Source organism: Hemitrygon akajei, chromosome 30, assembly GCF_048418815.1.
Source record: "Hemitrygon akajei chromosome 30, sHemAka1.3, whole genome shotgun sequence".
NCBI lineage: Eukaryota > Metazoa > Chordata > Chondrichthyes > Myliobatiformes > Dasyatidae > Hemitrygon > Hemitrygon akajei.
In genome coordinates, this window is record NC_133153.1 from 31,802,872 (window position 1) to 31,828,099 (window position 25,228).

The 25,228-nt window shown below is 39.3% G+C and overlaps 1 protein-coding gene across 1 annotated transcript in view; it reads right to left on the bottom strand.

Moving 5' to 3' along the window:
- The window catches only part of LOC140718944 (monoacylglycerol lipase ABHD2-like), a 91,023-nt gene that overhangs the window by 48,697 nt on the left and 17,098 nt on the right, over positions 1-25,228 (bottom strand). Inside the window, exons 2-3 of the mRNA XM_073033247.1 lie at positions 20,326-20,428; positions 17,770-17,988 (exon numbers count right to left, since the gene is read on the bottom strand). Of these exons, the coding sequence (XP_072889348.1) occupies positions 17,770-17,975 (206 nt within the window). The 5' untranslated portion in view covers positions 17,976-17,988; positions 20,326-20,428. The remainder of the gene's footprint in view (positions 1-17,769; positions 17,989-20,325; positions 20,429-25,228) is intronic.

Below are 25,228 nucleotides of genomic sequence, written 5' to 3' on the forward strand. Positions count from 1 at the left end.
CCTGAAGGAAAAATCCGGAGGTGGAGTCCCTAAGGCACTCCCTCATTGAGCTCAGTGCTGACTGGCAACTCCTGCGATGCTGCTGGTACCCAACTGTATTGGTCTCTGCCGTTCCTTTGGGTTCATCAGTTGCATGGAGAGGGGAGCTTGCTCTCCATATCATACTGCTCAGGCTTGCGTATCTACACAGCTAGGACACAATATCCATGGTCGTCTCTAACCAATGGAGGCCTCAGAAAGACAAATCGAATATAGAGTGGAGGTGGAAAGGATGTTTCCTATAGTGCAGGGTCTAGGACCAAAGAGCACAGCCTCAGAATACAAGGACAACCTATTAGGAGTGAGATGAGGATTTCTTTTGTCAGACACTGGTGAATCTATGGAATTCACTGCTCCCAGACAGCTGTGGAGACAAAGTCATTAGGTATATTTAAAGGCTGATAAGTTCTTGATCAGTCACAGCATCAAACATTATGAGGAGAAGGCAGGAGAATGAAGTTGAGAGGGATAATAAATCAGCAATGATGGTATGGTGGAGCAGACTCAATGGGCCAAAAGGCTTAATTCTACTCTAATATCTTATGCTCTTCTATTTTTACCTATCTAGTTATCAAAACAAATCAGACATGTCAAACATGTCCGCAGATGTCAAATGTGATTTTATTTCCACAAAACTGCTGACTTTTGCCTAACCATAATGAACTTCAGTACTGCTGCTTCATTAATTGATCTAGCATTTACCCACTAAATACTTGCAAACTAACAGGTCTCGAGCTACCTTTCCCTCGAAAAGTTCAACATTAAGTTAACCACTGGTCAAAATCCATGTGAGACAAAAATACTACATACTGGCAATTCAAGACACAATTTGTGCACACCACCATAAATGTCTGAAACAGATGGAACACACAAAGCCAGAGAGCTTTAGGGGAACTGTTGTAACTGATGCAGTGCCTTACATGGCACAACACACACAAAATACTGGTGGAACACAGCAGGACAGGCAGCATCTATAAGAAGCACTGTTGACGTTTCTGGCCAAGACCCTTCATCAGGACTAACTGAAAGGAAAGATAGTAAGAGATTTGAAAGTAGTGGGGGGAGGGGGAAATGCAAAATGATAGGAGAAGACCGGAGGGGGTGGGATGAAGCTAAGAGCTGGAAAGGTGATTGGCGAAAGTGATACTGAGCTGGAAAAGGGAAAGGATCATGGGACGAGAGGCCTCAGGAGAAAGAATGGGGGAGGGGGGGAGCACCAGAGGGAGACAGTGCTTCTCCTTATAGATGCTGCCTGGCCTGCTGTGTTCCACCAGCATTTTGTGTGTGTTGGTTGAATTTCCAGCATCTGCAGATTTCCTCGTGTTTGCTCCTTACATGGCACATTCATTTTTTAACTGCAAGGAGTAAGTCATAAACACGAAAAAGTCTGCAGGTGTTGGAAATCCAAAACACACACAAAATGCTGGAGGAATTCAGTAGGTCAGGCAGCACCAATGAAAAGGATTAAACAGCTGATGTTTCGGGCCAAGACCTTCTTCAGGAAAAGATCGCTTTGTATGTACGGTAATGAAATTACTCACCAACATGAAAATGATTACTCACCAACCACTTCCAATGAGACTGGCTCTTTAAACCAATGACTAAACAAAAGAGCCTTCTACCTTATCCACCTATCATCTCCCTCTGCCACCCACCCACCTTCCCCTCACCTGGTTTCACCTACCCATGTACACCTTCCCTTCCCCCCACCTTCTCATTTTAGCTTATTCTCCTTTCTCTCCAAGTCCTGATGAAGGATCTCAGACCGAAACATCAATTGTTTATTCCCCTCCACAGATGCTGCCTAGCCTGCTGAGATCCTCCAGCATTTTGTGTGTGTTGTTCAAGACTTTCAGCATCTGTAGAATCTTCTGTGCTAAAAGAGAAAAAAAAAACATTTTCAGCTGAGCAAATGGGTAAAAACCTGGCACATGGGGTTTAATATGGAGAAGTGTAAGATCATCCACTTCAGTAGGAGGAATCAGAAGGTGGATTGTTAGCTGCGAGAAATACATAAGACCTGATAGAAAAAAGTAAGATTATGGGAAACATACATAGAGTAGATAGTCCAAAAAAAAAGTCCAAATAAAGAGAGTAGATAGTACTCTCTCCGGTCCTGTTCACCCTGTACACATCAGACTTCCAATATAACTCGGAGTCCTGCCATGTGCAGAAGTTCGCTGATGACACGGCCATAGTGGGGTGTGTCAGGAATGGACAGGAGGAGGAGTATAGGAAACTGATACAGGACTTTGTGATATGGTGCAACTCAAACTACCTGCGTCTCAATATCACCAAGACCAAGGAGATGGTGGTGGACTTTAGGAGATCTAGGCCTCCTATGGAGCCAGTGATCATTAATGGAGAATGTGTGGAGCAGGTTAAGACCTACAAGTATCTGGGAGTACAGTTAGACGAGAAGCTAGACTGGACTGCCAACACAGATGCCTTGTGCAGGAAGGCACAGAGTCGACTGTACTTCCTAAGAAGGTTGGCGTCATTCAATGTCTGTAGTGAGATGCTGAAGATGTTCTATAGGTCAGTTGTGGAGAGCGCCCTCTTCTTTGTGGTGGCGTGTTGGGGAGGAAGCATTAAGAAGAGGGACGCCTCACGTCTTAATAAGCTGGTAAGGAAGGCGGGCTCTGTCGTGGGCAAAGTACTGGAGAGTTTAACATCGGTAGCTGAGCAAAGGGCGCTGAGTAGGTTACGGTCAATTATGGATAACTCTGAACATCCTCTACATAGCACCATCCAGAGACAGAGAAGCAGTTTCAGCGACAGGTTACGAACGATGCAATGCTCCTCAGACAGGATGAAGAGGTCAATACTCCCCAATGCCATTAGGCTTTACAATTCTACCGCCAGGACTTAAGAACTTTTTAAAAGCTATTATTAATGCTTTTTGAGATAGTGATTTAGATGCATATCATATTTTTTACTGAGTTAAGTATTGTATGTAATTAGTTTTGCTACAACAAGTGTATGGGACATTGGAAAAAAGTTGAATTTCCCCATGGGGATGAATAAAGTATCTATCTATCTATCTATCTATCTATCTATCTATCTATCTATCTATCTATCTAAATCTTTCTCTCCACAGTAAAGGCATTAAAAACAAGAGGGCATAAGGTTTAAGATGTTTTAATGGGAACCTGAGGACTGTGTTTTATTTATACACATAGTGGATGATACCAGAGGTGGTACTGAAATATTTGAAAAGCATTTAGATAGACACTTAAATAGGCAAGGATTAGAAGGATACTGGCCTCATGTAGGTAAATGGGATTAATGAAGAAGGGCAAAAAAGGTTTGCAAGGACGTAAGACCATTAGACATCGGAGCAGAATTAGGCCATTTGGCCTATCAAGTTTACTCCACCATTCAATCATGGCTGATCCTTTTTTCCCCTCCTCAGTCCCACTCCCGGGCCTTCTCCCTACTAGTTTTGATGCCGTGGTCAATCAAGAAATTAATAAGTCTCCACCTTAAATACACCCAATGACCTGGCCTCTACAGCTGCCTGTGGTAAAAAAAAAATTCCACAAATTCACCACCCTCTGGCTCAAGAAACTTCTCCACATATCTGTTTCAAATACACACCCCTCTATCTTGAGGCTGTGCCCTCTTGTCCTAGACTCCCCCTTTCCACATCTACTCTGTCTAGGCCTTTCAACATTGAAAAGGCTTCAATGAGATTCCACCTCCCCCCATCCTTCTAAATTCCAGCAAGTACAGGCCCAGAGCCTTCAAACATTCCTCATATGATAACCCTTGCATTCCCAGAATCCGAACCCTCTTCAATGCTAGTACATCTTTTCTTAGATGAGAAGCCCAAAACTGTTCTCAATACTCAAGGTGAGGCCTCACCAGTACCTTATAAAGCCTCGGCATCACATCACTGCTGTTATATTCTAGACCTCTTGAATTGAGTGCTAACATTGCATTCCTCACCACTGACTTAACCTGCAAGTTAACTTTTAGGGTGTTCTGCATAAGCACTCCCAAGTCCCTTTGCATCTCAGATTTTTGGATTTTCTCCCCATTTAGAAAAACAGTCAGCACATTTATTTCTTTTACCAAAGTGCATGACCATGCATTTTCCAACATTTTATTTAATTTGCCACTTTCTTGTCCATTCCCCTAATCTGTCTAAGTCCTTCTGTAGTCTTTCTGTTTCTCAACACTACCTGCCCCTCCACCAATCTTCACATCATCTGCAAACTTGGCAACAAAACCATCTATTCTGTCATCTAAATCATTGATATATAGCATAAAAAGCAGTCCGAACACCAACTCCTGCAGAATACCACTTGTCACTAGCAGCCAATCAGAAAAGGATCATTTTATTCCCACTTGCTGCCTCCTAATAATTAGCCAATGTTCTAACCATGCTAGTAGCTTACCTGTAATACCATGGCTCTTAACTTGGTAAGCAGCCTTAAGCACATAGTGGTATAAAGAACCTGCTTTGCTGCTGTATGACTCCAGGACATTAAAATTCTTTAACTGATTAACAGACTGCCTTACAAATTAACTTCTACATTATCTTTTGACCACTAGCCATCAGATTAAAAGCAAATTAGGTAACTTTACATGAAACATTAGAAGTCACAGTATCAAGGACCATTTGAGGAAACAGCTTAAATTGTAGGCTCTGAATGTCAGGCCTAATAACTGCTTGTCATCTCAGGTCTTTAATTTATGCCAACTTGGAAGAACATTAGCTTCTACTTTACTAAATAATAGATGCTGCATCAGGCACTATTGACAGAAGCAATGTAATTAAGGTTAATTTAAAATAACTGCAGTGCTGTCCAAAGTTAGGTATGTCTTTTAATTTCCTTGCACGGAGACTGTATGAGGCCCCATCCATTATTAAATAAAGTAGGGTTGGTACATGATGGTGTTACAATGTGATATAGAGTTACACTGATGGATCTTATGCCTCAATTTAGCATTTATGCACTAACCAGAATTACATAAAAACACTAACTTCTGGACATATGGAGATCATTCAAAAGATCTGAGCTTGAAAAACTGCTGAATGTTTTCATATTTTTTCATTTTACTTAACATTTTTTGCCATTCACTCTTTACTCATGGTTTCATCATACACTCTTTGCATAGACATGCATCCAAAAGTTTTCATCAACAGGAAAGCAATTCTATATCATCCCATTAAAATTACAGCAGAGCACAACTTCTTAGAAATTAGTTTACTGCTGAACCACTCCAGTAATTAAAGTACCCACGTTGCCATTAGTTAAGTCACTAAAGGCAGCATTAAAATGTAATTTTCTCAAAATGTTATGGGATTTTAAAAAACTGGGACAAGCTCTTTAATTATATGATTTTAAGGTCAAACAGGAAATAATTTTGTTCACTTCAAATTACACATATATAAAGTTAATGGCAAAGGATATTAAACATTCAGTCGGGTGTGCGGGACATGGCTCAACAGTATGCAAAGATCACAAAACTCAATGACCCCTCTCTCCTCTTCTCATAAAACCAGAACATTAATGGGGTGAAAGGTGAACCTGGAACCACATTTTCAACAGTGAGAATATTATCAAACGTTGAAGTTCAGAACCTAGAAGAATTGAGACTTTGCAAACTAAGATCTAACAATGGCAAACCTACAAATAATGCTTAGTCTTAAACCAAGTTCCAGTTAAAGCGGATTCCGGTTAATGATTGGGACAGCTGCTTATTTGGGACAACTATTAATGAACAAAGTCTAATCGAAAAATGGCCAGGACTCCCTTCATTTATTTGGGCCACTTAGCCACTTAAGTAGGACAGGAGACTGTTCCCAAACAATCGCATGCAGTTGTGAGTCCATTAGAAAAAACACCATGCTTTGAGTGAACAATTTTTAAGTAGCATCAGTTGCGTGTAACTTTTGATAATTTTGTTTTTATTTTTATTTTTAAAAATGGACTTTTAAAGTCCATTATCTGCACTAGGTGTCTCTGTTGAACTTGTGCATTTACAGTTAATCAAACAAACACGGCAGTGTACACTGGGTGAATTTCTCTGTCGATGACTATTAGAAACCAAAACATAGTTTTACAGTACTGCAGAATTAAAATTGGTATTGTTTGATTTTTTATGTACTTTGTTATTCAGTTAAAAAGTACAAAAAATTCAAGCAAAAACTCAGCATTTAAATTTAGGATTCGTTCATAACCAAGAGGAAACTGGTATTAAAACAAAATTAAACAGTTTGACTGATACAATATACTCACTTTTATTTCCAGTGGCCTTTCTCCATCAATCCCTCCCCACTCCGCAAGTTTCATGCCCAAGATTTACAAAACTCTCTTTTCTGCATATATTCACCTGACAAGGCATGGACTGCCAGCTGAAAAGTATTCTCAAATATATCCATCTCTCTGTGCTGATTAAATGCTCAGATTGTGAACTGGATTTTGAAACAACAATAAATTTGCCACGTTTTACCACATTACCATTATAGCAGCAACTAAAACAGATGCTTGTACAAGTTAAACAGCACTATATTGCTTTGAGTTCACACCTCCACCTGTAGATATATCTCTCATATACACATGTATTCTCCATATAAGCATACTCCAGATTCTTTCAGTGAAATCATTACTTATTTACAACCACAAGACAGCAATGCATTCACATAAACAGTGATTTCCTCATGAACCCAATCTTTGACTGTTCTGAAAAACTTAACTCTACAAAAATGAGAAAAAGCATGTTTCAGCAAACCAATTCATCTGTGAACTGATTAACAGGCTAGTTGAATGATGGCACAACAACTACTTCGCAGTTGATGTCATCAAGACCACGAAACTGATTGTGGACTTCAAGAGCATGAAGTCAAGAAAATGCACAAGAAAACCCACAAGTCCACATTGAGGGGTCAGTGCTGGAAAGGGTGAGCTGCTTCAAGTTCCTGGGGCATCAACTATCTCAACATCTATCCTGGACCCAACACTTGAAGCAATCAGAAAGAAGGCATACCAGGAGCTCTACTTTATTAGAGACTTAAGGAGATTCGTTATGTCACCAAAGATACTTACAAATTTTGACAGATGCATTATGGAAAACATTCTGTTTGCATCAGAATCCAACATGAAGCCTCCAAAAGCCTGTGCTTCAAGAAGGCAGCAGCAATCGCCATCGTCAGCCAGAATATGCCCGCTTTATGTTATGAACATCAGGGAGGAGGTACAGCAGCCTTTAAATCCATACTCAACTTTTTCAGAACAGCTTCTTCTCTCTGGCTTCATTTTCCTGAACAGTCCATAAACCCATGAACATGATCTTCCTATTCCTCTTCTGGATTATTTATTTTTATTACTAATAGTCATTTTTATGTCTTTCGCTATACTGCAGTTGCAAAATAACAGATTTCGTGACATACACTAGTGTTAACAAACCTGATTCTGATCTAAGCCAGTCATGCAGCTCCATCCATTTCAAAAAAATAATCAGAAGAAATAGCACTGATACTGTAGTTCAACTAAATACTTGGGCATCACAGGAGTTGGATAAGATTTAAAAACACTGCCAACTCATAGGATCATAGCTCTGCTTAGATCAGGAGGAGAAAATCATTAGAGTAAATGGGACTGGGAAAAGTGACCATCCAAAGATCAAAACAAGCAGTAGGATTTCATTTGACAACCAACCTAGAACAAAAAAAGTCAAACTCAATCTGAAAATATCCATTTATTTATGGTATTACTATCTAACACTGTTTGTTCATAATAATAGGAAGCTTTATGCATGGCTGATGTTCAAGAAGTTCCAAAATGTAGAGCCAGTTAAGATCTTGAAGTTAGCAAGTTAATGTTAAGCAATGACTATGTACAGTGGCTTGCAAAAGTTTGGACAACCCTGGTCAAAATTTTTGTTATATTAATAGCTAAGCAAGTAAAAGATGACCTGATTTCCAAAAGGCATAAAGTTAAAGATGACACATTTCTTTAATATTTTAAACCAGATTACCTCTTTATTTCCATCCTTTACAGTTTCAAAATAAAAAAGGAAAAGGGCCAAAAGCAAAAGTTTGGGCACTCTGCATGGTCAGTACTTAGTATCGCCCCCTTTGGCAAGTATCACTGCTCGTAAACGCTTTCTGTAGCCAGCTAAGAGTCTTTCAATTTTCTGTTTGGGGGATTTTCACCTATTCTTCCTTGCAAAAGGCTTCTGGGTTCTGTGAGATTCTTGGACCATCTTGCATGCACTGCTTTTTTGAGGTCTATCAATAGATTTTCAATGATGTTCAGGTCAGGGGACTGTGAGGGCCATGGCTAAAACTTCAGCTTGCACCTCTTGAGGTAGTCCATTGTGGATTTTGAGGTGTGTTTAGGATCATTATGCTGTTGTAGAAGCCATCCTCTTTTCATCTTCAGCTTTTTTTTACAGACGGTGTGATGTTTGCTTCCAGAATTTGCTGGTATTTAATTGAATTCATTCTTCCCTCTACCAGTGAAATGTTCCCCAAGCCACTGGCTGCAACACAAGCCCAAAGCATGATCGAGCCATCCCCATGGTTAACAGTTGGAAAGGTGTTCTTTTCATGAAATTCTGCACCCTTTTTTCTCCAAACATACCCTTGCTCATTGCGGCCAAAAACTTCTACTTTAACTTCATCAGTCCACAGGACTTGTTTCCAAAATGCATCAGGCTTGTTTAGATGTTCCTTTGCAAACTTTTTTTAAAAATTTTTTTTTGGTAATTTATTTTTTTATTGAAGTTCATCATCAAACCAACATTTCCATAAGATGTGTTTCAGACATTGTACCTATATATCATATAATCATATATATCACAAATCTCCACAAAGTATTTATCTGAGGTACACGCTTATAGAAAAGAGTGGAGAGAAAAAACAAGCAAAAGGGAAGAACTATGTACAAGTAGGGAGTGATCTTTTGTTTTAACAACAGATTCATTGATTTGTGAGAATAAAGTCAGGCTTATGAGGCATTATTTAGTTAAACCATTTTTCCCAGTATGAATCAAATTGTTCCAAATTGGATAAAATTCTCTTATGTTTGATTGGATTTAATAGCCCATTGACATTAAAAGAAATGAATTTTACCTTGTCCTTAGCCATCTGTATTTATCTGTCAATGTACCATTGAAATTAGAATAAAACTTAATCGATCTACTCCCTGAACAAATACGAACCAAGAAACGCAGATAATAACAAAAATGGCAACGAACATGTGATTCCAAGGCTGAGGTCACTAGTAGATGACCCTGCGTTGAGCTAGAGGAAAGGTCTAGATGTGGGGGATAACCCCTTCCTACTTGTGAGTCGAGGGCCCCCAATGCAGTATTCATAAAAGTCAGTGAACAAATCCATTACACAGAAAAGATTTCCCTGTGTACTCCTCCTATATATATATATATATATATATATATATATATATATATATATATATATATATATATATATACACACACACACACACACATTACATATGTGTGTGTGTATATATATATATATTCTCATTTTGGTGGGGAAAAAGAAGTAAGTGAATAAAGAATAACAACTAAGTAATATAAAATCCACATTATAATAAGTATTTCTTGAGATAGGTATATCACTGTGTACTTTTGCTTTCATTTAGCTTCTCAACATTTTTAAAGTTAGCTAAACCTTATGGCTCTTCTGAAGGGGGTGAAGACTGTCTTTGGGAAACTCCCCGTCTCTTCCTGATATATTTCTCTCGGCCTCCTCCTGTCTCCTGCCTTCTCGAATCTTGCACTATTTCCCAAGCGGAGCGGGACAGTTCCTCAGTCAGGCTTTCCCTCATTTTGGTGACACTGACGGGCAAACCTCTGACTTTCATGTCTGTAGTCGCCTCTTCCACCGTCTGGTACAACCGCATCCCGTTGTCATAAAACACTCGAAGTTTAGCAGGGTACGGAGTTTGAAATCTAATCTTATTTTGCTTTAGTACTCACTTTACTTCAGAGTATTCTTTGCGTTTCTGCAGGACTGCGGGGGGGGGGGTAATCTTGGTCAAAATATATTAATTTATCGTCGAAAAACACTCTCTTCTTACCCCAGGCCTTTTGTAGAATCTGCGTCTTGGTGCTGCACCGAAAGAATTTAATTATTATAGAGCATGGCTTTCTGTCCTGGGTAGGTTTTGGAACCAGCACGCAGTGCGTCCTCTCGATTTCCAGCTTCATAACCGAGAGAATATCCAGCACATCCCGCAGTAGCTTTTCGACAAACTCCGTCATAGACGAGCCCTCCGCTCCTTCGGGAACGTTGTAGATTCTGATTATTTTTCCGCCGTGATCTTCCCTCCAGGTCAAGCAGTTTACCTTCTTGGTGATGTAATATTTTTATTGTCTTACTCAGTATCCGTTCCATGTTTGAACGCGATCTTCCACCTTCTCGATTCGAGTCTCTGCCACTGCTATTTTTTGATTAACGCTGGCGAGCTCTGCCTTAATATCCTGGAGCTGCTGCTTTATTTCTTTCTGGACCTCCATTATTTCTTTCAGGATTTCAAAGATATTCGCTGCTTCACCTGAATGAGGCCCAGTAGCCGCCTCGCTAGCACGCGGTCGGGTCGGAGAGCCGCTCGCTGCACTCCTCTCGGACGCAGGCTCCGCAGTGTCACTTTTTTTATTTCCGTTCCTGTTCCCCATTCTTGCCCCTCTTTTCAGTTCAAATATTTTTCGAAAAATATATTTGATGGAATAACGGGGCTTAATACGCATTTTTCCGGAGGAGCTAGTGACTTAAGCTGCCATTCTCGACGATGACATCACTGGAACCCCCTTTGCAAACTTCTGACTCTGAATTTTGTGGTGAGGATGCACAAAATCTGATGACTCTTTCATGAAAGTCACTGCACAGTAGAACAGTGCACCACCACTCCACAGTAGAACAGTGCACCACCACTCCAGAGTCTGCTAACTCTTCCTGAAGGTCTTTTGCAGTCAAACGGGGGTTTTGATTTGCCTTTCTAGCAATCCTACGAGCAGTTCTCTCGGAAAGTTTTCTTGGTCTTCCAGACCTCAACTTGACCTCTACCATTCCTGTTAACTGCCATATCTTAATTACATTATGAACTGAGGAAACGGCTACCTGAAAATGCTTTGCTATCTTCTTATAGCTTTCTCCTGCTTTGTGGTCATCATTTTTTTAAATTATCAGAGTGCTAGGCAGCTGCTTCAAGGAGCCCATGGCTGCTGATTGTTGGAACAAGGTTTGAGGAATCAGGGTATTTATAAAGCTTTGAAGTTTACATCATCTGGCCTTTCCTAACGATGATTGTGCCCGAACAAATTAATTAAGGTCTGAGACCTTGGTAAAAGTTATCTGAGACTCAAATCTCTTGGGGTGCCCAAACTTTTGCATGGTGCTCCTTTCCTTTTTTTCACTCTAAAATTATACAAAACAAAAGTAATACACTAATCTTGCTTAACATGTTGAAAGAAATGTTTCATCTTTAACTTTATGACTTTTGGAGATCAGTTCATCTTCTACTCACTTAACTATTCACAGTAACAGAAATTTTGACCAGGGGTGCCCAAACTTTTGCATGCCACTGTACATTTAAGCCATTAACCTTTTTTCTCTTTAAGATGCAAATTAATCTGATCTACAACTCCAGTTTTATTTTTTAACTTCATCTACTTAACTACTACTGGTAAATTTTAAATGTTGTGCATTTTCCTTCAGACGTGTACATCAATAATTCCAGAGGTTACCCATGTCAGAAAATACCATATACTCAATTATCTGTGCCTAGCAAAAGAAGTAAGGGCAGAAAAATACTTGAGTGCAAAATAGAGGAAGTGCAGCATTGTTACTGGAATCACCTTTATGATGAAATATTAAACCTATTTGTTCAGACCTACAAAAGATCCCACAGCACCTTTTGAAAAGTGCCCAGATTGGACTTTATTCACTAATTTGTTACCTAGACAGCCATAACAAGGGTAATGGTCCACTCTCCACTCCTATCAGATTTCTCTTTCTCCTTTTATCTTTCCTACCCACCTGGCTTCACCTATCACCTTCAAGCTATCCTCCTTCCTCTCCCTATACCTTTTTATTCTGGCATCTTCCCCCTTTCTTTCCAGTCCTGAATTAGAGTCTTAGCCCGAAAAGTTGTCCAGAGGGGTCACCTGTATTTGCAATCTTCATAAATATTTTCAATTTTCGTTGAATTTAAATAGGATGCAAACACATGAAGAGAACTTCTTCAGCTACTATTTGAAGTGAAAATATTTATGCAAAATATGATTTAACAAGTACAAAAGTAAACAAGTACAAGTGAACTAGAGGTATGAATGGTATTGGCAGACTACTCAATGAGGAAATGAACGAAGTCTTGCCAGAGGTTTGTACTTTTGTAATACTTTATATGGACAATAAAATTGCTTCAAAGACTAAACAGCACTTTCTGAAACAGATCAAATAACAGCCACGGTTCCTTAGAATCTGATGGGATGGAAGTGACAAATTAAGGTGCTTTGGTTGATGTTACCTTTGGCATAAATGTTAGCCAGCGCCAATGTTCCCTCTGAGCTGTGCATGTGTATGCATGCACACATCTTTTGCTACTAGTGCACAAAGGAATTTAAACTGCGCATAAAAGGTTGTCATTCTCTAATTCGTCAGCATGTTACATATATTTCACAATTGTACACAATTACATTTCCTTTTCTGGTTTCTGATGTTCACAATGTGAAGTTTGTGATGATTTGTCAGCAGATTTTAGAACTGGCTTATCAATACTGTTTTCATTGAAGGAATTATTGATTCACTCTGTCAAATTCCAAAGAAGCAAAAGGGCAAAGCACAAATGAACTACTGGTTCATTTAAGCAGAATGGCTTACTATCCTTAAAACAGCTTCAGGTTTACTTCCACTTAAAAATTCAGTTCACATATTGGCAAAAAAATTGCACAGCACAAGATTTTTGCGTACACTGGTCATTACAAATTAGAGGGAACATTGGCCAGGACACTGGCTGAACTGCCCAACTTTTCAAAAAGTGCTGTGGGATCTTTTGTAGGTCTGAACAAATACATTTAACGTTCCTTGCTAAAGGTGACACCAGTATCAATGTAGTACTTCCTCTGTGTTGCACTCAAGTATTGACCCAGATTCTTAACCCAAATCTGTAGCAAAGTGAACTCAGGATATTTTACTCAACAGCATGCAGTCAAAACAGCCAATCTGCCACTACATTATTGGTGGTATAACATCATCAATTCAGCAACTCCATTCAGGAGCCAATAAAACAGGACAATAATGTTAGTAAAGGATCAAAGCTAAAGGTAATTTGCTAATATTTTCAATAAAATTCAAACCACCCAAACCATAAAGAGAAATAGTTTTGCGAGAACAAACTAAACTGTACAGTTGGTTGCAACATACATCTTTTCATTCAGGTGAATGTTATGTTTATCTTTCTCAGCATCTCACAAAAACATAATTGAAGACACCAAATTAACTTTTATATCCCACAAAACTGTGATGTTAAACTTCCCATTCAAGAAGACCAGTTTTCTCTCTTCCGTCTTTAAATATACTACAGAAAATGGCTGAGTATCTGGGTGTAGGATTTAAGTTCCTGAATCAGTCAGGCAAATGAAATCCAATTCGGACCCAGTCAGGCAAATGAAATTCAATACACTTCTGTCTGCAAGTCTCTCCAGTCAGGCCTACAGAGCTAACATTTATTTAATAGAGAAGATCCAATCAATGTTAATGACAGCTAGTCTCAATCCATTTTTTTTTAAAGGTAAAGAGTTTGATTCCATTTCAACAGAACTATGTTCATTTGAGAAATAATTTTCACCATCTTAATTTTATAATTATCTTTGTCCTCACCTCATCTAATTCTAGAATATTCTCTAACACACTAACCTCCCATATCTTTGCAGCCTCCTGCCTGCCCTCCACTTAGTTTGTTCTACTGTTAGCAATCAAATTCTATCCTCTGGAATTCCCCCCTTGAAATCTCCCTTACATTAAACCTTTCCTTGACATTCACCTCATCAATCTCCATTTAGCCTCAATATCAAAGGCAATTTTTGCCTCTGTCTTCCTTTATTAAAGGCCCTTGTGAATTATCACAGACAATGAATGTTTAAAAAATAAACAAATGTCATTTCCAATGATTGACATAATATGGGTATTGACACATAAAGCTATTGATGTCTATTGCTGTGAAAAGGAGAATATCAAGTGGGCACCAGGCCCTTTGGCAGAGGAGTGGAGGGCTAGAGGAAATTTGCGAACATGAGGCATTCACTCTGCCGAACAAAGGCCATCCTGACAAATTTACAAGTTTGCCACTGCAAAGAATGGCACTGTCCCAAAATCATAGGGATATTAAAATTTGGATAATTTTGCAATAACTTGGTAATTTAAAATCTATACATCCATATTTATAGTGGTGTGATCTCAACTGTCACTTGTCAAAAGAAACAGAGGAGAAAAAAAAGTCATAAAATGGCGTCAAAGGTTATGGTGGGAAGCCAAGAGAATGGGGTTGAGAGGGATAATAAATCAGCCATGATGGAATGTCAGAGCACACTCGAGGGACCGAGTGGCCTAATTCTGCTTCTATGTCTTATAATTTTATGGTTTAATGTAAGTTGGGACAACATAGGATCAGTATGGCTCAAGTGGTGACCAATTTTACCTCACATCAGTATGACATTTCAAGTTAAAATTAAGGACCTCAAGGTTTTAATTTATAATTTACATCTGCACTTTTTATGACTTTTTATTGAAAAAGCAGAATATAAATTAAATAGAGATAAAATCTTAAAATTTATGAAATAAAAACATTGCTGTCAAAATGGTTAAGAGGAGACCCGGTGTATTCTAATACGTCCTTATGAAAGGTCTATTAATATACTACATTTAAATAAGTCTTAAGATTATAAATTTGGATGTGATACTGATTGAAAACAGCCCTAGCATGATTTGCACATCATCTGGAAGAACTCACTGCTCTGTGTCAAAGGAAAATGTTTCCGTTATCAATATCTAACAGTGGAGTCAAGCTGAATTACTGCAGCCATTAAATGTTGAACTATTGCTCGGCTGAAACTGAAATCAACAAACTACAAGATTATCTTCAAAGTTTTGTAATATCCTTGTACTGTATTAGTAAATGATCAGTAGGATTACTTTCGACCAAAAAACATAAGTTCGCTCATTGTGAACTTCCAAAGGATGTGCTTTCAAGTTTATTGCAAATAATCCCCTTGAAAAGAATTTCCATATTCATGATCCATATACCCCAATACTTACAGATGAATCATAATCACAAGACATTCTGCAGATGCTGGAAATCCAGACCAACACACACAAAATGCTGGAGGAACTCAGCAGGTCAGGCAGCATATATGGGAGGGAGTGTAATGAGTGCGGAGGACATTGAAACCCTGCAGGGGGACATAGATAGGCTGAGTGATTGGGCAGACATTTGGCAGATGAAATATAATACTGACAAGTGTGAGGTCTTGCACTTTGGCAGGAAAAATAATAGAGCAAGTTATTATCTAAATGGAGAGAAACTGGAAAGTGCTTCTGTGCAAAGGGATCTGGGGGTCCTGGTGCAGGAAACACAAAAAGTTAGTATGCAAGTGCAGCAGGTGGTCAAGAAGGCCAATGGAATGCTGGCTTTTATTGCTAGGGGGATGGAGTATAAGAACAGGGAGGTCTTACTGCAGTTGTACCGGGTATTGGTGAGACCACACCTGGAGTACTGCGTGCAGTTCTGGTGTCCATATTTAAGAAAGGACCTACTGGCTCTCGAGGCAGTGCAGAGAAGGTTCACTAGGTTAATTCCGGGGATGGGTGAGTTGATGTATGATGAGAGGTTGAGTAGATTGGGACTCTACTCATTGGAGTTCCGAAGAATGAGAGGCGATCTTATTGAAACATATAAGATTGTGAAGGGGCTTGATCGGGTGGATGCGGGGAGAATGTTCCCAATGATGGGTGAAACTAGGACTAGGGGGCATAATCTTAAAATAAGGGGATGCCATTCCAGGACTGAGATGCGGAGAAATTTCTTCACTCAGAGGGTAGTGGGGCTGTGGAATTTACTGCCCCAGAGAGCTGTGGAACACACTCAATAAATTCAAAACGGAGATAGACATTTTCCTGGATAAAAATGGCATTAGGGGATACGGTGAGCGAGCAGGTAAGTGGACATGAGGCTAGGTTTAGATCAGCCATGTGATCTCCTGGACCAGTTTTCGATAGCCTGGACGGGTCGGAGAGGAATTTTCCAGATTTTTTTCTCCTCAATTGGCAACTCGGTTTTTTTTCCCCGGGTGATCACATGGGTTTGGGCGGGATGAATAATAAAATAAAATGGGCGGCATGGTGCCCTGTTGGTTGGCACTGTTGCCTTGTGGGATTCGGTGAAAACTAGAGTTAAGATTGGATCAGCCATGATCTTGTTGAATGGCGGAGCAGGCTTGAGGGGCCGATTGGCCTACTCCTGCTCCTATCTCTTATGTTCTTATATGGAAAGGAATAAACATTTTGGCTGAGACCCTGCATCAGGATATAAGAGTCCTGATGAAGGGCCTCAGGGCAAAATGTTGACTGCTTATTCCTTTCCATAAATGCTGCCTGACCTGCTGAGTTCCTCCAGCATTTTGGATGTGTTACGTGAAAGTGAATTACATAATCATTCAACAAGATCCCAAATAACCAATTGTGCCGGCTTTTGTCAGTACACACTAAACTTTAGGAAAATTATTAAATATTCTCCTAAGGAATTCCTGAAAATTATAATTATAAGGAACCTATTACTGGAAGGGCCACAGATCAACAGAATTGCTCCAATGAAAAGATATACTTCAAACTCAAAATTACTCCCTTCTTTACACATATCAATGGCAGTTATCAACATTTTACAGTTCAGATAATTGCATTAATTTAGCAGTTTAGAAGTTATACATTGGTATTTCATGTGGCACGATCTCAATTGTTCACTTGTCAGAAGAAAAACATTATTTTACATTTGGCCATGTATTTCTCTAGCTTTTGCAGATAAAATCTAAAAAGTACAATTGCAAACTTGGAAAAGAATCATTTAAATTTTCATAAAATTAGCACAAGCAGTTAAAAATGTTGTCTGTGGATTTTAAAACACTTTTATAAAGAGATGTCCAATCCCAGTTGCTTGTGGAAAATGCTGGTCAGTGATGTAATAGTCATTAACTAATTGACAATGGTACACATTAATAAGTTAATACAACTTGGAATGTGCACAAATTGGCATTATTATATGGTCAGTGATGTAATAGTCATTAGCTAGTCAACAATGGTACACAGTAATAAGTTAATACAACTTGGAATATGAGCAAATTGGCATTATTATAAATTGCAATTTAATTGGACCTTGGAGACCAGAAGGTTTTCATTTGACTGAACTTTTTTTAAAAAAACTAATCACACCTGATTATGCCAAATATTAAATAAAGCCAGCAGAGACCAAAAAAAAGAGTTGAACTAGAAATATTTGTACTTTGCATCACAAGAGAACTAAAAAATGTAACGTTTAGTGTTATCAGATCTAGGTAGGAGGCAGTTTAATAGCAATTTCCTTGAAACAAAAATTCAATCATGTGCATTGAAGAGTCCTTCAAATTAAGGCACTGGGCTTTTAACAACACATGTAACTGTTGTACACCTACATTTAATGGAAATGCAATTAAGTTACTTACTCTTTGGTCAGCAGTGGGCATGATTTCAGCAAGAATCGAGTCAGTGGGGTGTCCTGGAACGTCAGCTCTGGAGGAGCAGTGGGGCTCTTAAGATTCAGACATCTTACAATGATATACAACACTGCAGCTACTGCAGCCAGCTTCATCCCATCAAACATGGCTGGCATTTCTGGAGCAATCCTTACACCTTCGGAGTCTGCCATCATTACTTGTAGGTATCTTTAAAAAAAATGATTATAGAGTTATTGAGCACTACAACACAGAATCAGGCCCATCAGCCCATCAAATCCATGCCAAGCTGTTATTCTGCCTCGTCCCATCAACCCACACCTGAATCCATACCCTTCTCAACCATGTACTTATCCAAACTACTCTTAAATGTTGCAATGAAACCAGCACAACTTCCGCCGGCAGCTCGAACTAGACTCGCTCTGTCCTTTGAATGAAGATCCCCCTCAGGTTCCCCTTAAAATAAATTATCTTTCACCCTTAACCTCGACATCTAGCCTCACCCAACCTCAGTGGAAAGAGTCTGCTTGCAACTTCCCGACCTACACCTCTCATGGTATACCTCAAAATGGTTGTTGTGACCCATCTAGTGATGGGTCGTGATTGTCACTCTCACTTTCAGCTTCCACTGCTGGCTAGCAGTTTTGCAAAAAGGACAGCAGAATGTGTAAGTCTCTCCCTGCCAGTACATAACCTCTCCAACAGCAAGCCTCATGTAGCACCTCCTCACTGGCGACACACGGAAACTTGAACTCCTTTCGGACTCAGGCTACAGAGGATGGGGAGGAGGTCTGATCCCTGCACACAAAGCATGCATGCCCACCAGCGTGTGGACATGCCCTGGTGCTTATGAACCAGATCCCTAGCTATGAGTTAAAAGCCCCATTGCCTTGTGGGCAGCCTTGGGAGAGATGAAGGCTATGGGAATAAACCCAGACAGCAAATCCAGAGTGGATCTAGAGCACCACCCACTACACTACACTAAGGCGGCTGGACATTATTGAACATTCTTCCAGCAGTTTCTGCAGCCAAGCTGGTGGCAAACCTATTGCTTCATAAACTTTTCTTTGGACTACACTGGTGAGGCTGAGGGATCTTGATGACTGGGCATCTCAGGATCTCCATACCTTCCACTCAGGCTTGAGATGATGATCATCACCCACTCTCCTTTGAGGCACATGAATGCCAACACACCACTCATAATACTGACACCATAAAAATAGTCCAAATCTTTGAAATACATTGGCATTATGCTTTAGGTACAAGACTGCTGACTACCCAACTCAAATCAATTTACTTGGTTCTAGTTAACTCAAAATAGTTCCTTAGAAGTGGTCTGTGTGGTGACAGGTGAGAAATGAATATTTAGATGCCGGGGAGAAACAACTACAAAGGAATCAGTTGGATTTGATGAATAAAAAGAGATTCCACAGATACTGGAAATCCAAAGCAATGCACTTAAAATACTGGTGGACAGGTCTGACAGCATCAATGGAGGGGAACAAAGAGCTGACATTTTGGCTGAAACCCTTCATCAAGACTGCAAAAAGGGAGAAGAAGCCAGGAATAAGAAGGTGGGGGGGGAAGGGGAAGGGAAGTAGCTAAAGTTACAGAGAGTGATGTGTTGGATTTGATGTACCCTCACGGATTTCTCCAAAAGAAGCTGCAAGGGGTCATAAATTTAGTCAGCTCCATCTTGGGTACTAGTCTACAAAGTACCCAGGGCATATTCATGGAGCGGTAGGTACAGAAGCCTGAAGGCGCACACTCAGCAATTCAGGAACAGCTTCTTCCCCTCTTCAATCCAATTCCTAAATGGACGTTGATCCTGCAAACACTACCTCACTTATTTAATATGTTACAGTATTTGTTTTTGCATGTTTTTAATCTATTCATTATATGTATACTGTATAATTGATTTACTTATATTTTATTATTATTTTTTTTTCTTCTATGTTATGTATTGCATTGAACTGCTGCTACTAAATTAACAAATTTCACGACACATGCCAGTAATAATAAACCTGATTCTGATTCTATACTTAGCCAGCATTTCCCAAGCACAATACTACATACAGTAAATTGAGTCATTCTTTGAGAGGAGAAAATCAAAACAAATTTGCAGACCTGCATATAATTCAATGACAGTTACAGAAAGTTCCAAATGTCTACAATGATACTTCTTCACACTGCAATTTGCTGAGACAAGGCAGTCCATCTTGATTCACAAGATAATATAATTCAATTTGCTCTAAGTGACAGTTATGAACAAGTTATTAGTAATCTTACCAATCTCATGGACCCTAAAAACACTATTCTTCTGTTACATTAGGGGGTTGGTTATTACCTCGAATCAACAATGTTAAAAGCAATCATAGGCACATTTCTCGGAGAAGCCCATTTCCATTACATGAGGTTCAAGGATGGATTGGAGTTGCATGGCAGAGGGATTACATAACCTTTAAACCACTTTTCCCATCTTTGCAATAATTCACTTTCACAACACACAGTAAAAATAAGAAAATTTAAAGAGAAACAAGAACTTACCAATTAAGCTAGTCACTTTGATCAAAGGCAAAATCAATCATCAAAATAGTGGTGAAAAAATGGTTCTCTTCAAGTAACAGGATTTGAACTTCTGACTGCCAACCTAGTAAAACAAAAGCTACTTTAATATATGTATAGGCATAAATGGTCTGAGGTTAAAAAGATCTAATAAATTGAAAAAGCAAGGCAATAAATAGGGTTTCACATAAAATTCACATCATGACAAACATACTATTTGCACCTATCGGAAAATAATTCTGTTTTAGATGAATCATGATTAACACAATCCTTCACGCACTGACTTCTTCACTAAATTTACATTGCTATTTTTAACTCTCAATTATCCCATCAGCTTGTAAATTCTAGCTCCATTTGGAACATCAAAGGTGCTTCTGCTGTGGTTACTCCACCACTGTTCTTGTTGCCAACACCACACACCTCAGGAAAACTGCTCTTGCACACTCATGAATTATTACTGATTTCTTCCATATTTCAAGAATTTGAGTCCAGTGAAATGCATTATATAATGAGCTATATTTATGGTTTTCTAACAAAAACATGCATTCACAGAGTACCTTTAAAATGGGTACTACTTTAAGTTGAAGTTATATTTAAGCAGAATCAGGGGCAGTAGCAGAACTATTGAAAAGACTATTTATAAATGTGAGTCACAAGAGAGGCCAAGAGGAATAGGTCAATGTTACCTGAAAACACTGACAGAATATGGAAGGGTGTATATTCTAAATAAATATACTGGCACTAAGTATTGAAAGAGGAGTGAGGAGCAGTGAGATTGAACAGCTAAGGAAGGCTATCAACATGGAACAGTGGGTCATAAATACAGAAATGCAGTTTTGAATGGTTCTTACATAGAAATTCATTTTTACGGTAATTAAAGTGAGTAGCACAGATGTATTTGAGGGAAAGCTTAAGGCAGAACAAATAGTAAGTGGTTGTATTAACAAAGATGAGATGAAGCGAGGTGAGCTGAATCCACGCAGAGTGTTAACACAGACACTTAAACATACAGTGGTGCTAGAAAGTTTGTGAACCTTGTAGAATTTTCTCTATTTCGAACATGATACTTGTCCATTTATTTATTTATTGAGAAAAATGATCCAATTTTTCACGTATTTGTTGGAAAAAGTATGTGAGCCTCTGAGGTAATGCCTTCTACAAAAGCTTTTTGGAGTCAGGTGTTCCAATGAATGAGATGAGATTGGAGGTGCGAGTTGCCCCATAAAAAAGACACACAAAGTCAGGTTACTGACAGAACCTGCTCTTCTCAAGAAAGATCTGTTTATGTGCACCATACCTCAATCAAAACAACTTTCAGAGGACCGTAGAAGAAGATTTGTAGAGTTGAATGATGCTGGAAAAGCTACAAAATAATTTCTAAAGAACTGAGTGTTCATCAGTCCACAGTAAGAGAAATTGCCTACAAATGGAGACTACTCTCCCTAGGACTGGGCATCCTGCAAAGATCACAGCAAGAGCACAATGTGCAGTGCTAAAGGAGGTGAAAAAGAACCAAGGGTAACAGCAAAAGACCTGCAGAAATCTCTAGAACTTGCTAAAGTCAGTGTTCATGTGTCCGCTATAAGAAAAACCTTGAACAAGAATGGTGTTCATGGAAGGACACCATGGAGGAAACAGTTGCTCCAAAAACATTGTTGCAAAAGACCACCTGGATATTCTACAACCCTTCTGGGACATTGTTCTGTGGACAGATGAGACAAAAGAACTTTTTTTAGCAAAGATGCACATTGCTACATTTGGAGGAAAAAGGGCACTGCACACTCACACCAAAACCTCAACCCAACTGTGAAGCATGGTGGAAGGAGCATCATGGTTTGGGCCTGCTTTACCGCCTTAAGGCCTGGACAGCTTAATAGAAGTTGGATAATGCAACAAGACAATGACACAAAAGACAAGAATAAATCAAAAAAAGAATGGTTTAAAAAGAATATTGTGCTTTGGAATGGCTGAGTCAAAGTCCTGACCTTAACCCTATAGAACTGCTGTAGAAGGACCTGAAGCAAGCAGTTCATGCAAGGAAGCCCACCAACATCAGAGAGTTGAAGCAGTTTTGTAAGGAGAAAAGGCATAAAATTCTTCCAAGCCAATCTGCAGAACTGATCAACAATTAGCATTTCAGTGTTTGACTGAAGTTAATGCTTCCAAGGGGGTGATACCAGTTACTAAAAGCAAAAGCTCACATACTTTTTCCAACAAATACATGTAATATTGGATCATTTTTCTCAATAAATTGATGAACAAGTATTATGTTTTTTGTGTTACTTGGATAATTGGGTTCTCTTTATCTAGTTTTAGGACTTGAGTGAAGATCTGATCATACTTTAGGTCATATTTCTGCAGAAATAGAGAAAATTCTACAGGGTCCACAAACTCTATAGCACCATTGTATAAAGCAAGGCTGGTGAATTGCAATGAGTGTTAAGTCAAGTGGCTAATTCTCTTACAATATAATTTGAAATCATGACAGTAAAGTACTATTGGCAGACAACAGGGCATATAACAACAAAGCCAATGAGAATGTGGTTGGAATAAAATGGTATATGTGTAAATGCTGATGGTCGACATGGTCTTGGTGGATCAAGGCCCTAATTCCATACTGTACCACATTATGAATGGACAAGTTTGCACTGATAGACCCCCATCCATTTCCTATGGAAAATTCTGACTCCTTTTCTACTCAGACTTCTCGTTTCCTTCTCCTTCTACTACAATTACTCATCATCCAACTTCACTGTTTATTTTGGGGGTACTTCATCTCAATATTGGCAACTTATTTAAATAGTAAGAGAACTGTTTGCCCTCAACCTGCATGTAGGAAACCACTGAGAAATAAAAGCAGAACTTCAAAGTGTATCACTTCACTTTTCCAAATTGATCTCCATCTGCCAATTCCCACCCAACTCTGCATCCTATGTCCCATTGTAACCCATAACAACCTTCTACACTAACCACAACGCCTCCAACCTCTGTGACATCTGCAAATTTAGTAATTCACCTCTCCACTTCCAAATCATTTACAAAAAATACATTGAGCAAGGGTCCCAGAATAGATTCCTGTGGAACATCATTAGTCACTAAATAGATCCCTGTGGAACACCATGAATCATCATTTTATAGATAGCATGTTTCAGGCACTTAAGAAAGAATGGCAGCAAGGAAAGGAAGAACTGCCAAATAAGTACCTCTCATTGATAACCCAAATTCAGTTCCAATTTATAAAAATCCTTAAAATACTTGATTGATTTGGAAATAATTTTTTCACACTCCATTTCCATTGCTCTTATTACTTACAGCTTTAGGCCTCAACCGTGACACAATACACTCTTGAACAACACACACAAAATGCTGGAGGAACTCAGCAAGTCAGGCAGCATTCATGAAGGGAAACAGATAGTCAGTGTTTTAGGCCGAGACCTTTAATCAGGAATGATAAAAACAGTGTCAGAAAAATAGAAAAAGAATTTGAGATGAGGGCGAAGAGTACAAGCTGTCAGGCAATAGGTGAGTGTAGATGAGGGGTAAGATGGGTGGATGGGTGGAAGAGGGGGTAATGAAATGGAGTGGACTTTAGGAGATCTAGGCCTCATATGGAGCCAGTGATCATTAATGGAGAATGTGTGGAGCAGGTTAAGACCTACAAGTATCTGGGAGTACAGTTAGACGAGAAGCTAGACTGGACTGCCAACACAGATGCCTTGTGCAGGAAGGCACAGAGTCGACTGTACTTCCTTAGAAGGTTGGCGTCATACAATGTCTGTAGTGAGATGCTGAAGATGTTCTATAGGTCAGTTGTGGAGAGCGCCCTCTTCTTTGTGGTGGCGTGTTGGGGAGGCAGCATTAAGAAGAGGGACGCCTCACGTCTTAATAAGCTGGTAAGGAAGGCGGGCTCTGTCGTGGGCAAAGTACTGGAGAGTTTAACATCGGTAGCTGAGCGAAGGGCGCTGAGTAGGCTACGGTCAATTATGGAAAACTCTGAACATCCTCTACATAGCACCATCCAGAGACAGAGAAGAAGTTTCAGCGACAGGTTACTATTGATGCAATGCTCCTCAGACAGGATGAAGAGGTCAATACTCCCCAATGCCATTAGGCTTTACAATTCAACCGCCAGGACTTAAGAACTTTTTAAAAGCTATTTTTAATGCTTTTTGAGATAGTGATTTAGATGCATATCATATTTTTCACTGAGTTAAGTATTGTATGTTATTAGTTTTGCTACAACAAGTGTATGGGACATTGGAAAAAAAGTTGAATTTCCCCATGGGGATGAATAAAGTATCTATCTATCTATCTATCTATCTATCTATCTAGTCTTTTAACTCCTGAGATGTTCCCTGACCAGCCGAGTTGTTCCAGCATTTTCTGCTTTTATTTCAGATGCAGCATCTGCATTGTTAAAAAATTTTCATCACGGCATGCTCCAGATGATGAGGGTGCTTAGTGATAGAAGCCACCTTTTTAAGGCAGCACTTCTTGAAGATGTCCTCATGGTGGGGAGTGTTGTGTCCATGATAGAGCTGTCCTGAGTCTACAACCCTCTACAGCCTCTTGCAATCCTGGGCACTGAAGGCTCCATACTAGGTTGTGATGCAACCAGTCAAAATGCTCCCAATACATCTGTAGAAGTCTTTTTCTCAGTGTGGAGTGAGCTACCAGTGGAAGCAGTAGAAGAGGGTTGTTTACCAACATTTAATAGAAGTTTAGATAAATTATGTGTATGAGAGAGATATGGAGAGTTTTGGTCCAGGTGCAGAAAGACTAAGCGGAAGACTAGGTTGGCATGGGCTAGATGGCTCAAAGGAATTGAAACAGATAAGGTTATTAATCACATGCATATCGAAAAATACAGTAAAATGCGTTGTTT